General features: G+C 57.8%; 2 protein-coding genes across 3 annotated transcripts; one reads left to right on the top strand and one right to left on the bottom strand.

The window, feature by feature from the left end:
- The first annotated feature begins 7 nt into the window (after positions 1 to 7).
- Tsr3 (TSR3 ribosome maturation factor) lies at positions 8 to 2,496 on the top strand. 2 transcript variants are annotated; one of them, XM_059270301.1, is made up of 6 exons: positions 8 to 177; positions 261 to 480; positions 872 to 1,065; positions 1,514 to 1,687; positions 1,816 to 1,879; positions 2,136 to 2,496. In XM_059270301.1, exons 1-6 carry the CDS (start codon positions 66 to 68, stop codon positions 2,338 to 2,340), a joined length of 969 nt encoding a protein of 322 aa, XP_059126284.1. In that variant the 5' UTR covers positions 8 to 65; the 3' UTR covers positions 2,341 to 2,496. The 2 variants fall into 2 exon arrangements, with proteins under 2 accessions (XP_059126284.1, XP_059126285.1); XM_059270302.1 differs by having other exon boundaries at positions 54 to 158.
- A 914-nt stretch (positions 2,497 to 3,410) lies between these two features.
- Baiap3 (BAI1 associated protein 3) lies at positions 3,411 to 11,801 on the bottom strand. The gene is made up of 33 exons (XM_059269246.1): positions 11,677 to 11,801; positions 11,387 to 11,474; positions 11,109 to 11,189; positions 10,763 to 10,870; positions 10,175 to 10,234; positions 9,962 to 10,028; positions 9,663 to 9,858; positions 9,317 to 9,361; positions 9,120 to 9,197; positions 8,894 to 8,996; positions 8,459 to 8,566; positions 8,279 to 8,374; positions 8,079 to 8,182; positions 7,825 to 7,945; positions 7,269 to 7,393; positions 7,090 to 7,180; positions 6,913 to 6,969; positions 6,734 to 6,831; positions 6,591 to 6,642; positions 6,343 to 6,473; positions 6,115 to 6,238; positions 5,896 to 6,039; positions 5,718 to 5,810; positions 5,431 to 5,622; positions 5,272 to 5,340; positions 5,106 to 5,185; positions 4,925 to 5,033; positions 4,538 to 4,609; positions 4,281 to 4,361; positions 4,078 to 4,198; positions 3,881 to 4,004; positions 3,597 to 3,802; positions 3,411 to 3,514 (listed from the first exon to the last, which is right to left on the bottom strand). Exons 1-33 carry the CDS (start codon positions 11,799 to 11,801, stop codon positions 3,411 to 3,413), a joined length of 3,453 nt encoding a protein of 1,150 aa, XP_059125229.1.
- Positions 11,802 to 13,068: the final 1,267 nt, after the last annotated feature.

Below are 13,068 nucleotides of genomic sequence, written 5' to 3'. Positions count from 1 at the left end.
CGGCGCGAGCGCGCACGCGCACACCGCTCGAATAACCCCTCTGGCGGAGGCCTTTCTCTGGGGCTATGGGCCGCAGGAAGGTTGCGCGCGGGTCCAGGACGGAGAGCGGTCGCGTCCGGCGTCCCCCCGGCCGCTCTCTGGATACTTTCGCTGACGATGTGGGCGCTGCGCTGCGCGGTGAGTTTGGAGCGATCGGAGCAGCGGGTCGGGCTTGGAAGCCGGCGCTGAGAACCCGATCTTCTCTCTCTCTCTCTCTGCAGCATCCGTGCAACCTGAGGCGGCCGAGGGCCAGGATGTCCCGGGCCCTGCGGCGCTGCCTTGTGCCCTGGCTATGTGGGAGCTTGGCCACTGCGACCCCCGGCGCTGCACGGGCCGTAAACTGGCCCGCCTGGGTCTGGTACGATGCCTGCGCCTGGGCCAAAGATTTGGCGGCCTAGTGCTCAGCCCCGTAGGCACTCAGTACGTGTCTCCCGCCGACAGGTAGGCACCGGAGGCCTGGGGGACCGGGGAGGTGTCGGAGTGCCCTCTCCATTATCTCGTCTTTGTTAAACCGCCCCTTGTGGAGGGTATCGTTTTCTTCAAGCCTTGCTTCTTGGTCTTGGATGGCCACGCCTTTCTCATGGGCAGGGTTGTATCTAAGTTGACCCTTTTCATAGTGAGGCTTAGAGGGTAGAAGGGCCTAGGAGAAAAACTTAAGTAAACGTTGTCCAGCTACCCCCAGCAGCTGCCCCTAAGCTTGGTAGTGAGGGCTCTTTGTACCGTTGCGATAAACCATAGTTTGGAAAGACGAGCATATCTCATCTGTAGTGAAGCCGGTCTCCAAAGACATGTCTTACTTGGAGCCCCAGAACCTACCCTAACTCTCCGGCAGACAGCTGGTGGCACAGTCAGGGGTCGCTGTCATAGACTGCTCCTGGGCCAAACTGGATGAGACACCCTTTGGGAAGATGCGAGGGAGCCATTTACGGCTCCTGCCTTACCTCCTGGCTGCCAACCCTGTAAACTATGGCCGGCCCTGCAGACTTTCCTGCGTGGAAGCTTTTGCCGCTGCCTTCTGCATTGTAGGTGAGTTTCAGGCTGCCAGAAGCCTGACATGGCAGTCTGAGACCTGCCTGTGCCCCCCAAGACTGGTTCCTTCTGGCAGATTCCGAACAGGGGGATGTGAGGAGAATATATTGGGAGCCATCAGGCAGGGTTGGTTTCAGTTCCAGTACCCACATACAGCCTTGTGGAAGCGGTGGTAGAGGCAAAGTGGACAGCTGTGGGTCGTCACTGTGGTGACAGCACTGCCCCCAGACTGTTCTCAGCATCTGAAGGGAATGTAGGATTCAAGGAGAGGCCCCGATGGAGACCTCGTAAGACATTGGGACCAGCATAGTAGGGTTGTTTCTCAGCAAATGAGAAGAACCTGGGGAACTGAGAGGTGGTGAAGCTTCCTGGGAGGGCAGGAAGGGTGATACAGCTCTGCTCTCTAGATGGGTCCCACGTGTATTTCTGGTTTTTGTTCTACCAGGCTTCTCAGATCTTGCCGTCATTTTGCTTCAGAAGTTTAAGTGGGGCAAGGGCTTCCTGGACCTGAACCGAGAGCTCCTGGAGAAGTATGCAGCCTGCCATGGCCCGGAGGAGGTGCTGCAGGCCGAGCAGGGGTACTTGGCTAGCGCCAAGGACACCCCTGAGGAGGAGATCGGTGAGGCCTGGCATGGTTGGGAGCCCCAGGGAAGCTGTGAAGCCCCTTCAGGTCCTTTGGAGCCTGGAGCTACCAGTTTGGCTCTGCCCTGAAATCACTTAAGAGGTCACCTTCCTTTCTACGTTCAGATCCCTTTGATGTGGACTCCGGGCGAGAGTTTGCAAACCTCAACAGGCCTGTGGCCAGTACCTGGTAGGTCCTGTGGATCCATGCTAAGTGATGGCTCAAGCCCAGTGTGCTCCTGGAGCCTTGGCCCGATCCCTCCTGCCCTGTGGGTGTGGCTTCCCGAGCAAGGCCTGGTGGTGGTTACAGAGTTTAAAGCGGCTGACTGCTGGAGGGGGTTGGGCGCAGAGTATCTCCTGCTTGGGGGCTTCGATGGTTGAGTGTCACAGGGAAGGTAACCCTGTACTGGCCTTTGTCTATACCAAGGTACATCCCTCCCTTCCAGGCTGCCCGTGGACATGGATGACGCTGATGAGTCTGAGGACCACAGTGAGGATTCTGGGGAGGACAGTGATGAGCGTGAGGAAGAGGGAACTGGTGCTCCTGGAGGAGACAGCAGCTACTCTCAAGAGGTAGAGACAGAACAAGAGGCGCAGGCCAGAGACCCCACTGAACTCCGGAAAGACGTCAAGAGACAGCAGAGAGACTGAAGGTTGCAAACAAGTACATTATTGAAGCTGCTGTGCGTTAGTCCAGAGGTGGCAGTGGAACCTGGGGATGGACAGGCCTGTTGGGACAGTTCTGTGACAGCCTTGTTTGGAGTCCTGCCTTAGAGCTCTTGATAAAGCCGAGAAGGAGCCTCCCAATATGAGTTCTGTTGCTTCGTACTTGGCTAAGGGGTGGGGAAGTCTACCTGGGTGGATCTGGGCTATGGGGTTAAGTCCAGTATGGTCACATACAGATGTGTAAAAGGATATCTGACCAGCTGGCCATAGAGCACTTAACCCTGATCTCCACCTGTGGGCAATGCCCCTTTCCTCATGGTGACTATGGGAGAAACTCCTGGGCCCAGGAGCCAGGTGGGAACCAGAACTCAAGTAATCCTCAGCTGGCCCCTTGCTCACCTGCTGTGGGTAGAGCATCTAGATCAGGAGAGAGACGCTGCAGGCTGGAGAAACCCTCACCCTCTGCCTGGGGCCCTGGCAGCTGCTAACCTAACTTGTCCCCTGGCCTTCTTGCCTCTGCCAGTGGAGACCTATCCTGGGGGAGCGGGGCAGGGCCTCCTCTGTGAGGCTTCCTCTGTGGTACTACTGTCATGAGACATCCATCACTTCTCATCAGGCCAACTGATGGTTACAGGGGTGTGAACAGCAACACTGGCCTCCACCCCTGGCACCGGTACCCTCCACTCCCTAGTTGTGACCACAGATGTCTCCAGATACTACCTCATGGCCTCTAGGGGGCAGAGTCCACTGAGCATATGACTACTGCACCAGGGAAGAGAGCCCACTGGGGTCAGGTCCCATCCATCCATCCTGCTCTGCATCCACAGGCAGATGCTGGCCAGGTCCCTCCGAGTTGGCTGCTCATATTCAAGGTGGGGCATGCTGGGGCACAAAGGGGTCACAGCACACACCAAAAGACACAGCCAGACAGAAGCCACAGGATTCAACCAGAGCAGGCAGGTCAAATGGTGAGGGAGGGGCCCCCAGAACCCCTGGCTGCACAAAGTGGGCCCCACAGGGAAGTGGGGAGGGCCAGGCTGTGACCATCAGGGTGCTCAGAGGTCAGCCTCCATGCACTTCTCCAGCTCCTTGAGTTTCTTGACAAACTCTTGTGCCTCTTTGTTGGTGCGGCCTTCTAGCATCCGCAATGCAGACCTCACTGTAGGTAGATATGGAGGTGGGCATGAGGAAGCCAGTTTGGGCCAGGCCCACCACCCTCAACCCCATGGACTCTCACTCACCCTGAGCTCTGGGCCTGCGCAGGTGTAGTGTGATGGGCTGCCCGGGTCTCATGCCCCCTCCCACATGTGGCCTTGCGATGCCACTGACACCACCTAGGCCAAGGGCTGCCTCCCCGGCAAAGTCATTGGTGGACAGCCAGTCGTGGTCCATAACCGTGAACAGCACACAGGCCCCGCGACGGCGGCATGCCTCTGCAGGCACGGAGCTGTAGACAGGGCAGTCAGGAGCCTGCTGCAGCCATATGGCTCAGGCATGGGGCTCAGCAGGCCAGGCAGGCACTCACAAGTGGAAGAGCTCATCATACACCGGGTGCAATGTCCGGGCTTTCACTTGGGTCCTCTGGCTGCGGACCAGTGGGAAGAGGTGTGGTGGGCCAAGCTCCACAATCACAAAGGGGTCACTCAGACCTAGAAGATACAGTGTGAGCCAAATGTCTCCCCGGCCCCTCCCCCTGCTGCTGCTGCTGCTGCTGGGCCTCACCATTGGCATCCAAGGGCAGTAGATCTGCTGCATGCAGCACCTCCACAGCTAGCCTCTGCTCAGCCGCTTCATAATGGCATCGCACAGTCAGGCGCCCAAACCGGTTCTGCTCCAGAGACCTCTGTGGGAAAGGCCAGTGGAAAAAGCCAGTGAAGGAAGCTGGGTCTCAGAGCAGGCCTGTGGGTAGACAATGCCAGGCCCACCTGCTTGAGCTTGTCCAGGTAAAACTGCTCGATGCACTCTCGGGTGGAGCATTTGTGCAGCCGCAGTTCCTCCTCCAGCCTCTGCAAGGGAAACTGGCACTGGTAACTGGTCCCTGGCAGGGCAGCCAGGTGCCCTCACAGAGCCCATCACAGAGGCTGCCTCGTGGCCATCTGGTTTCACCGGCACAAGGATGCCTACTGCGTGGCAGCAGGCTGAACTTGTTCCCGCAGAAGGCTCAGCTCACCCAAAAGCTCACCTTGTAGCTTCCATCCCTCAGGTTCTCCAAGGGCAGCCCCTGGCCCTCAGCATGGAAGAAACTGACCAGAGCCTACAACAGGGAAAGAAGAGGGGCTTGTCAGAGGGCTGGCCTATGCTGAAGACCTGTAGGTTCGGGGAGCACTGGGTCTTAGGAGCCAAGGCAAAGACGCTTCTCAAATCTGAGGCACCTCAGACATCCCCAGGAGGCCTGGGAAATGCCAGCCCCTGAGGCCAGACAGCTTGGGAACAGGTGTCCTAAGGTATTTGGGCTGTAGGGAAGAAGAGCTGCCAGTAGACTGTGGAATACCCGGGCAGGTGTAGTGTCCTATGGGGCAGCAGGGAGAGGGCCTTGGGAGACGGACCTGGAGGTTCCTTGTGACCCTACCTCGAGTGTGAAGTGGAAGCGTCCATAGAAATCAGCAGAGACATCTCTGTTTGCACTCAGTGCCTGCAGAATGGCCTGAAGAAGCAGCTCCCAGAGAGCCTCCAGCACCCTGGAGGAACACCACCTGGGTGACTCCCAGGGCCAGCAACCACCCCCACCTGCCCCACTCCCTAGCTGGTACCTGCTCAGGTTCTCCTTCACCAGTGAGTCATTCAGCAAGGCCAGCTTCTCGTCTAGGTATTTCAGGAGTGGGGCTACAGCCTGTAGGCGGGAGTCCTCAGGGCTGGCCCAACTGGACTTCAGCCTGCCTCTGGCATACACACTCCCCGATAATCCCCTCCACTTACCTCATCATTCTGAATAGAGTCGGGGGACAGACTGATGTGCTGTACGTACTTCCTGATGTCTGCCACCATCTGAGAGAGGGGTGGTGCTCAGAACAAGAGTGGGGATTCAACAATAGTCCCCACATGACTACGAGTCCCGGGCCCCACCCCTCTGCCCACCTTGGAAGTCAGATGCGCTGTCACGGTGTGGGCCTCCCGCTGGAGATCTTCATCCAGAGCCTGTATGCTGCTGAGGAGAGGGCGGGGGAGCACTCCCTCCAGTCCACTGGCCCCTTCAGGCCATGCCAGGCCTCTTAGCGCTTGCCCTGAAGCTCTGCGCACCAACTCTACGTTGTTGAGCACCACACAGAGCTGGGGAGGTATGGCCAGAGGCAGCTGAGCATCTGTCAAGGGAGTTGGGGGGTGATCCCACCCAGCCACCTGTCCCCTTACATCCAGCCACTCACCTGTTCACTCACTGCCTCACCAGCAGCCCCTGGCTGGGTGTCCACCTTCTTCCTCAGCAGCCCCGTGTAGAAGAGGGAGGCCTCACACATGTCCTGGGGCAGAGACGGGCAGGGAGCTTGGGACCCTGCCCCTGCCCCATCTCCTGATCTACTCCCCACATATCCCCAGCCCAAGTACCTGGCTGAGCTGAGTGCCTAACGCCTGGGCCTGGGCAGGGTCAGGCCAGGCCAGGCGGACCCAGAGCTCCTGGATGTGGCTAAGGCAGAGGCTGGCGGTGGCTGCGGAGCTGCTGTGTTTGGAAGCCGCATCCACAGGCTCCAGCTACAAAGGCAGAAGGGGGCTGATGTTGCAGGGGTACAGGAGGAGCCAGCACCATGCAGCTGAGCACACACTCACCGTGTCTACATCCACAGCTCCCTGCAGCCGCCACTTGGCCTGGTCCCTCAGCACCTGCAGCCAGAGCTTCACAGCCGGCAGAAACGGGGTGTGGATGCCAGCCAGGGCTAGGGAGCGGCTTTCCCTGCAGTGAACACTTGCTCAGAGCCCATCAGGACTCACATACCTTTACCCAGAGGTCTCCAGGTGCAGAGCTAAGGAGATACCAGTTCTAGGTGGGGTACCCACCGTCCAGGGATGCAGCTCCAGAAACGCTGGGTATCTGCCAGGGTCAGGTAGAGCTCAAAGAGCCCTGAGGCTACCTCTAGGTTCATCTTGGGGCTCAGCTCCTCTGTCAGTACCCATGCCTCCTCAGCCACCTGCTCAGATGGTGGGATTAGGCCATTGCCAAAGTAAATCTAGGGACCCTCTTAACCAGGGACTTCTCCCCGGTGTCCAGTTCCCACAGGCACCCAGGGTAAGGGACTCCCCCTCACCAGACGTTCCAGCTGCCGGAAGGTAAGAGTGAAGAAGTCCACCTTAAGGATACTGTAAAAGACACGCCTCAGCCACCCGTTTCCCACCAGCCAGCCCTTCCATTCCAATCCAGCCCGTCTGACCTTCCAGGGGAAGGGCCTACCCATGGAAGAGGCTGGCGTAGACCCCATAGCAGGACTGCAAGTCCTCATAGATGATGTCTGCAAGTTCAACAAGCCCCGCTAGGCGCTGCGGCCCTGGCTGCAAGAAAGCCAGGCTTGAAGTGACCAGGGTACCCCCTGAATGCCCTGGGTCTCCAGCCCATGCCATCCAGATCCACACCTGTTCTCGAGGACTCTTGGTGCTCAGGAGCTGGTCATACCACTCACGATTACCCCGCTGTCGTAGTAGCCAGTAAAGCATGCCGCGGATTGAAGGGAAGAGTCAGGTTAAGCACCTGTGGACAGCAGGGCCTTGCAGGGGCCAAGGGAAGGGGGGCCAAGATGGGTCCAGACACACCTTCAGAGCAGCAGCAATGTCCATGCTGAGCTCTGTCTCGAAGGGACAGATCTCGAAGGCTGGCTGGAAGAGCTGTAGCTTCTCCAGGCACCTGGTGAGGACAGCCAGCTGCGGAGGCCTGCTCCAACCCCCGGCCCTCCAGCGCCCCCCACCCCCCCGTCCTGCTGTGCTACACCCACTTGAGCAGCAGCTCCAAGCGATACACAGCCGTGCTGTTGGTGGCAGGGAAGTAATCTCGGAGCTGGCGCAGCAGCCTCAGCCCGAACTCTGAGAAGGCGGAGAAGCTGTCAGCTAGGCTCTCCTCCTGCAGGGAACGGGCTCTTCAGAGTCAAGACAGGGACAAGGTCCAAGGCAGCGCTGCTCACAGACACTGAAAAACCACTGCTTCGTGTAGCTAGCCCTGTCCTTTCCTAACGGCCTGTCCCACTCTTGACTCCCACAACTCGGCCCTCGCTGCACCTACGGCCGCAGCGCCTTTATAGCCTCTGTCCTCTCGGCTCCATGCTGCCAGTGCCCACTGGCTCCTGCTGCTCAGACACTCGCCACCTCAGAGGCTTTGCCCTCAGCCCAGGTTGACCTTTGTGGCATCCTTCCAAAGTTACTCCACCTCCTACTGCACAGCACTCTCTCCCATATCATGTGTTTCATGTTTTCAAACCCTATGAGGTAGGTCCCTTGGCTCCCAATGAACTCTTCATCAATAGCACACAGACCTGTAGCCATGTCCATGCCCACCTGTTCCTGGGGCAGTGAAGCTGCCTCCTCCCAGTGTGCCTGCACATCTTCCAGCAGCCCCAGCAGGTAGCCATAGTCCAGGGTGCGTGTCTGATGGTGGCGGCTACTGACTTGCCAGTGCCTATAATAGGAGCCCAAGCTTGTGGTCTGCTCTTGCACAGCAGGTCCCACCCCACAGCACTGTCTTTCCCACGCTCCACCCACTTACAGCCTTCTCCGGCGGTTCTACCCACAGGGCCACCCTGCCTACTCACAGCACCGCCAGCTGCAAGGGTGACAGATTGCTTTGGGCTCCATGCAGACAAAGGACAGTGGTCCCAGGCCCACTGAGCTCACCACGCCAGCTGCTGGAGTTCGGCTGGAGAAGAGAGCCAGGGTGGGCAGAGGCCAGAGAGCCACTCCATCCCTGCTCTGGGCCCCTTACTCTACTCAGCAGCCCAAGGGCACCCACTACCTCCTCCACCCGGTGCTCAAACCGCAGCACACGGCTGAGAAGCAACAGGTAAGACAGGAAGCCCGAGCGTCCACGCTGACTCATAGCAGTGTCCCTCTGGAAGGCAGAACCGAGGTCTGTCACCAGCTCTGCCTGAGCCCCGCAGGCAGGGGTGCAGGTGTGGCTCCCATAGCTTCCCACCTGGGTGGTGATCAGCTTGAGGACCAGGTGGCAGTCTCCTTGCACACGGGAGGCACTGGAGCGTGGTTCCAGCTTAAACCAGCGGTCCGCACCCGCCACAGGCACCTCCTGAGAGGAGTGGAATGGGAAGGTGTAAGACCAGACCTCAAGACTGACCCTTTTCCCTCCCACACAGTCCAAAGGGCTCAGGAATAGGGTGCTTTCAAACCCCAGTAAAGACAAAACAAGCTACCCTCTGGGACCCTGAGGAGAGGGGAATGCTGAGTAGGTGCCCAATGCAGCCCACCTCCTCCAGCCCCAAGAGAGTGGGATGCTCTATGGGAATCATGGGACACTGCCACTGGAGATGCCCAAGAGCTCTGGGGCACCCCCATGCACCCACCAAGGATCCTAATCATCCATACACACCCAGTTAGTGTTCCCTCCCCCACATACCCTGATAGGGATGTTGAGGCAGCCCAAGAAGTCATCAGTGTGGTCTTCGGTGGGCCCTGCTGTCCCATTTGCACGGGCCGACTTGACAATCTGTTTGAAGTATCTGGCAAAACAGGTGGATAGCAGAGTGGTATCACTCTGGTGATCCTGGAAAGCCACTGACCCCTGTGGCTAAGCTGCATGCACAGATCTAGGGTTATGACTCCCCACCTCCCCCACCCCATACCTGCTCATGCCCTTCAGGCCAATAACTTCATTCAGCTTCCTGCATGCTTCTGCTAGGGATACGTCGTCATCGTGGTCCCTGAAGGTGGAAGATGATCTGACTGGAGTTCCCAGCCCAGCTCTGAGCCCGCCCTTCATTCTGTCCCAGAGCAGAGATGCCACCCCACCCCATGCCCTGCCAAGCTCAGGGTCCTCTACCAGATGTCCAGGTGCAGCTGATCTGTGTTGACATCCTCAATTTCACTGCAGAGAAGACAGAGAATTGTGTATGAAACTCCCAGGCCACATCTGGCCAGGGTTGAGGCAGGGAGCTATCCAGGAGCAACTAGTAGCCATGTTCTCTACACAGACTGCTGGGCTCACATCCTAACCTCTACTTGCTACCAGCTATGAGGCCACAGGGACACAAACAACAACTGTCTGTGGGTCTTAGACTATTCCTCTGGGAAGTGGGTGCATTACCAGTCCCTCTTACAAGTTTCCTGGGCAGCAATGAGTGGTCATCGTTTGGGGTATTTGGCTATCATCGGGCTAGGAGCCTTACAACAGGAAGTGCTCTTTCCAGACAGGATTCAGAGTGCTGCTCTTGACCTCGGTGACCTGGATACACTTGGCGGGCAGTGGGCTGCTACGCTTGCTGCCTTTGCGGAAGCCAAAGCGCTGCTCCTTCTGCCCACTTGACTCCTGTGGGGCACTAGAGGCCGGCAGGATGCCCAGCATGCAGTATGGATCACTGAAGCCTGAAATGGAGCAGGTGCCTCAGCCCTTGACCCTCGTATTTTCCACTGTCTACAGCTGGAACAGCTGCCAGGCACTACAAGGGCCTACCAGATACCCACTTACCATTGGGGTCTTTAGCCAGAAGGTTCTTGGCACGCATGACGGAGACTTTCAGGGCATATGTGGGAGCCTACAGACAGAAGGGTGCTGGGGGACTTCACAGGACTAAGCAGCCTCAGCATGCATGTTACAGTCCCCCACTTATCCTGCCACTCTGGTATCCCTTCCTGCCACACAGATGCTACTGCTGGCCAGCCTGGGCATGCATAACCTCACCTTGGCTTTCTTCACACGGGTGATGGCCTCCATGTGTTCTTCAGAACTGGTGCCAAACACCTGTGGGTGATAGGCAGGTAATTAGGAGTCTGGGGGAAAGCTTGCGCTGTCTCAGGAGTCTCAGGAATGTGCACAGGAGGGAATGTCCCTCTGGCCTACCATGTGGAAGACCACTGCCCAGCTGGTGCTATGGTTCTGAGCATTCAGAGGAGTGAGCGGGTGAGGGCATGGCACAGATGTGGTGAGCAGGGCGGGGACAGGATAATGCAGAGCACAACCCAGTGGGAAGGAAACATACCCTCTGACTACTCTGCCCTGCCCTCCTCTGAGTACCAGCCGGTCCTTTCTAACTATGTCTGTGTTATCTGTCTTGCATCCTCTGCACATGTGTCTCCATGTCTAACCAGGTCTCCACCCACTGTGGATATTCACCAGTGTACACTGGTGTATGCATTTTGTGTTGTCATCCAGGTGATACTGGCACCAGTGTGTGTGTGTGGGGGGGGTATGTACAGGTGTACACACATCTCAGTCCTCCCCAGAGTGAGGCAGGGTGGGTGGGACCCAGGTGGGTGGAGCCCTGCTTACCTGCTGAAGGTAGCTTAGCAAGACCTCCTCGTCATCTACCTGGTCGGGGCCCATGGTGCCTGCCCGGTGGAGGACTGTGTATAAGGCCTCCTCGTAGAGCATCTCCACCTTCAGGAAACAGGCCCTGAGTTCCCAGGCACAGCAGCGCATCTCAGCCCCTACTCTACCCTTCGGGTGCATCAGCCCCAAGCAGCCCCTCCCACTATGAGTGGATCCCCAGCCTTAGCGCCTCTGCTCCTGCTCACCCGACTGCCCTACCCACCTGTCACCAGACCATGGGCCCTACAATCCTCGAGAAAGGAGTTACAGTCACTCCCTGGGCTTAGACGTCCCGGACACCCATTACCTCTTCCTGGGTCAGGTTTCTCATGCCACGGTTGGGGTCCACAGGCTCAGCCGGGGCCGGGGAACCACTGCGTAAAAGAACCTGTGAGGGAGTTAGACTGCCAGGGGAAGGTCTGTGAAGGCAGGGGCGCCTGAGTCTGCAGCTGCCCGGACCCTCTAGCTGGATGAACGGAGGTGCTCATGAGATATGAGAGGTTTGAGGTGGGGGTCAGATAGGACCTAGAACAGTAGCCTGTGCTGAGTAGCAGTCCCTACACCATTTAGAAATGGAGTCCTCACCTCAGGGCATGGCAGGCCCTGTCTGCCATCCCCCTTTTTCAGGATGAGGCGCATGTGGGCGAAGAACTCCACACCATCCCCAGGTTTCCTGGAAGAAAGCCTAGGTCAGAACATGATTCAAGGAGCCACAGAGTGGATCAAGGGGACAACCATAGTGTTCTTGGCCTTGAGCTTAGATCCCCTTGGTCCCTCTCCCACCCACGTGGATTGGCACTGGACAAGTGTACAGGCCAGCCAGTGGAGGGAAGCCAGGCCCACATGCCCTGTACAGTCAGCCCTGGGGTACCCACCAGGCCCCTGTGGCGGGCTCCTGTGCGTCTGTGCCTGGGTTCTCCTGCTCCGTCTTACGGCGGAAGGATGGGCACACCTGCACCTGCCTGAGCACGCTGCTCTTGATGTCCAGCAAGGTTGACATGGCAGCCACCTGCAGCGAGCACAACATCAGTTTGTCCTCGGCTTTACCACTGCGCCGCTGAAGCTAGCGGAGGGGGCTAACGGCCCGCAGGTCTGAGACCACCCTGCACTGTGCTGAGTCCCCGCAGGAGACTTTATGGACTCTGCTGCCACACCGGGCAAGTGACCTAATAGCCTTTATGTCCCTTGTACAGCGGCCCTGGGATGTGGTGACAGATAACCTCAGATGGGAGTGCCAGGCACAGAGTTGGTTCTCTGTGAGAAAGTACTGCTGGGATCTCAGTGGAGACAGGTATGTTCTTCTCCCACATCCAAGGCCGGTAGGTATCCCAGCTGAGCCCCAACCACGCAGGACAGTGTGACAGAATGTGTCTGTTTTCTGTGCCCTTACCAATACCCTTGTCCAATTGGAGCCAGGATACACAGGCCTTCTCCACAGAAGGCCAAAACAGCGAGGCAAGACACTAGTCTGTGGTTCGGCCCTTACACCCATGAGTCCAGGGTAGGGTTGGCACTTGTCCCTGAGTCCAGAATGACCAGGAGGGAGCTGCTCTATAGTCCTTACACATATCCAACACAACATAAGAGCCAGTAATCCCTGAAGCAGAGTTATCACCCCACAATCAGTAAAAAGGAGCATGAAACTCATGTGTCTCATTTGGGGAAGGCTGGAAGTGTTCAGCTGCATCCCGAGCTCCCTGCTTACTAGTCCACTGAATCAGTTGCCCGCCTGTTGCTGTGGCAACCAAGCTATCCTGCTGCATCCTGCACCCTGCCAAAGCAACCTGGATGTCATCTCTAGGAGAGTGGATTCCAAACTGCTAATGGAGTCCAGGCCCAGGGTGACGCTGAGCCTGACCCTATGGCTTCCTGTCAGCCATTCTACTCGGAACTTGAGGTCTGGGGGTGGAAGTGTATGGACTGAGCACACTGGTAGCCCTGGTAGGTGGCTCGGGCATCAGGGATCAATTCTGAGACTGAATACCAGGAGGGCAACCTTCTTTTTGGGGTGACAGGCTTAGGATCATCTGAGAATCTCTGCTTCTCTTATGCTTGATGAGTTCCCGCACCTCACCTACCCACCCACATTTGGGAGGAAGAGCTGGCTGTATCTGCATCTGCATAATCTTCAGTAAGAGCTGTTTACTCTGTAGACCCCAAATTGAAGGGAAATGTGGTAACTTGGATACGGTGGCCTCCCATCCATTTCCACGACACCACCCTGTGCATCCCCTACCCTGGGTCACACAACCACTTCTGGGCCTGGG

Source organism: Peromyscus eremicus, chromosome 8a (assembly GCF_949786415.1).
Source record: "Peromyscus eremicus chromosome 8a, PerEre_H2_v1, whole genome shotgun sequence".
Lineage (NCBI taxonomy): Eukaryota > Metazoa > Chordata > Mammalia > Rodentia > Cricetidae > Peromyscus > Peromyscus eremicus.
Note: the sequence above shows the minus strand (reverse complement) of the source record. Positions and strands in the feature narration are given on the sequence as shown.

Coding starts and splice junctions, on each gene's coding strand:
- Baiap3 (XM_059269246.1), bottom strand. CDS start 11,801: ATGTCAACCTTGCTGGACATCAAGAGCAGCGTGCTCAGGCAGGTGCAG. Junction 10,029..10,174: donor CCCGTGTGAAGAAAGCCAAG/GTGAGGTTATGC, acceptor TTCTGTCTGTAG/GCTCCCACATATGCCCTGAA. Junction 6,643..6,733: donor TACGCCAGCCTCTTCCATGG/GTAGGCCCTTCC, acceptor TGTCTTTTACAG/TATCCTTAAGGTGGACTTCT.
- Tsr3 (XM_059270301.1), top strand. CDS start 66: ATGGGCCGCAGGAAGGTTGCGCGCGGGTCCAGGACGGAGAGCGGTCGC. Junction 178..260: donor TGTGGGCGCTGCGCTGCGCG/GTGAGTTTGGAG, acceptor CTCTCTCTGCAG/CATCCGTGCAACCTGAGGCG. Junction 1,066..1,513: donor CGCTGCCTTCTGCATTGTAG/GTGAGTTTCAGG, acceptor TTGTTCTACCAG/GCTTCTCAGATCTTGCCGTC.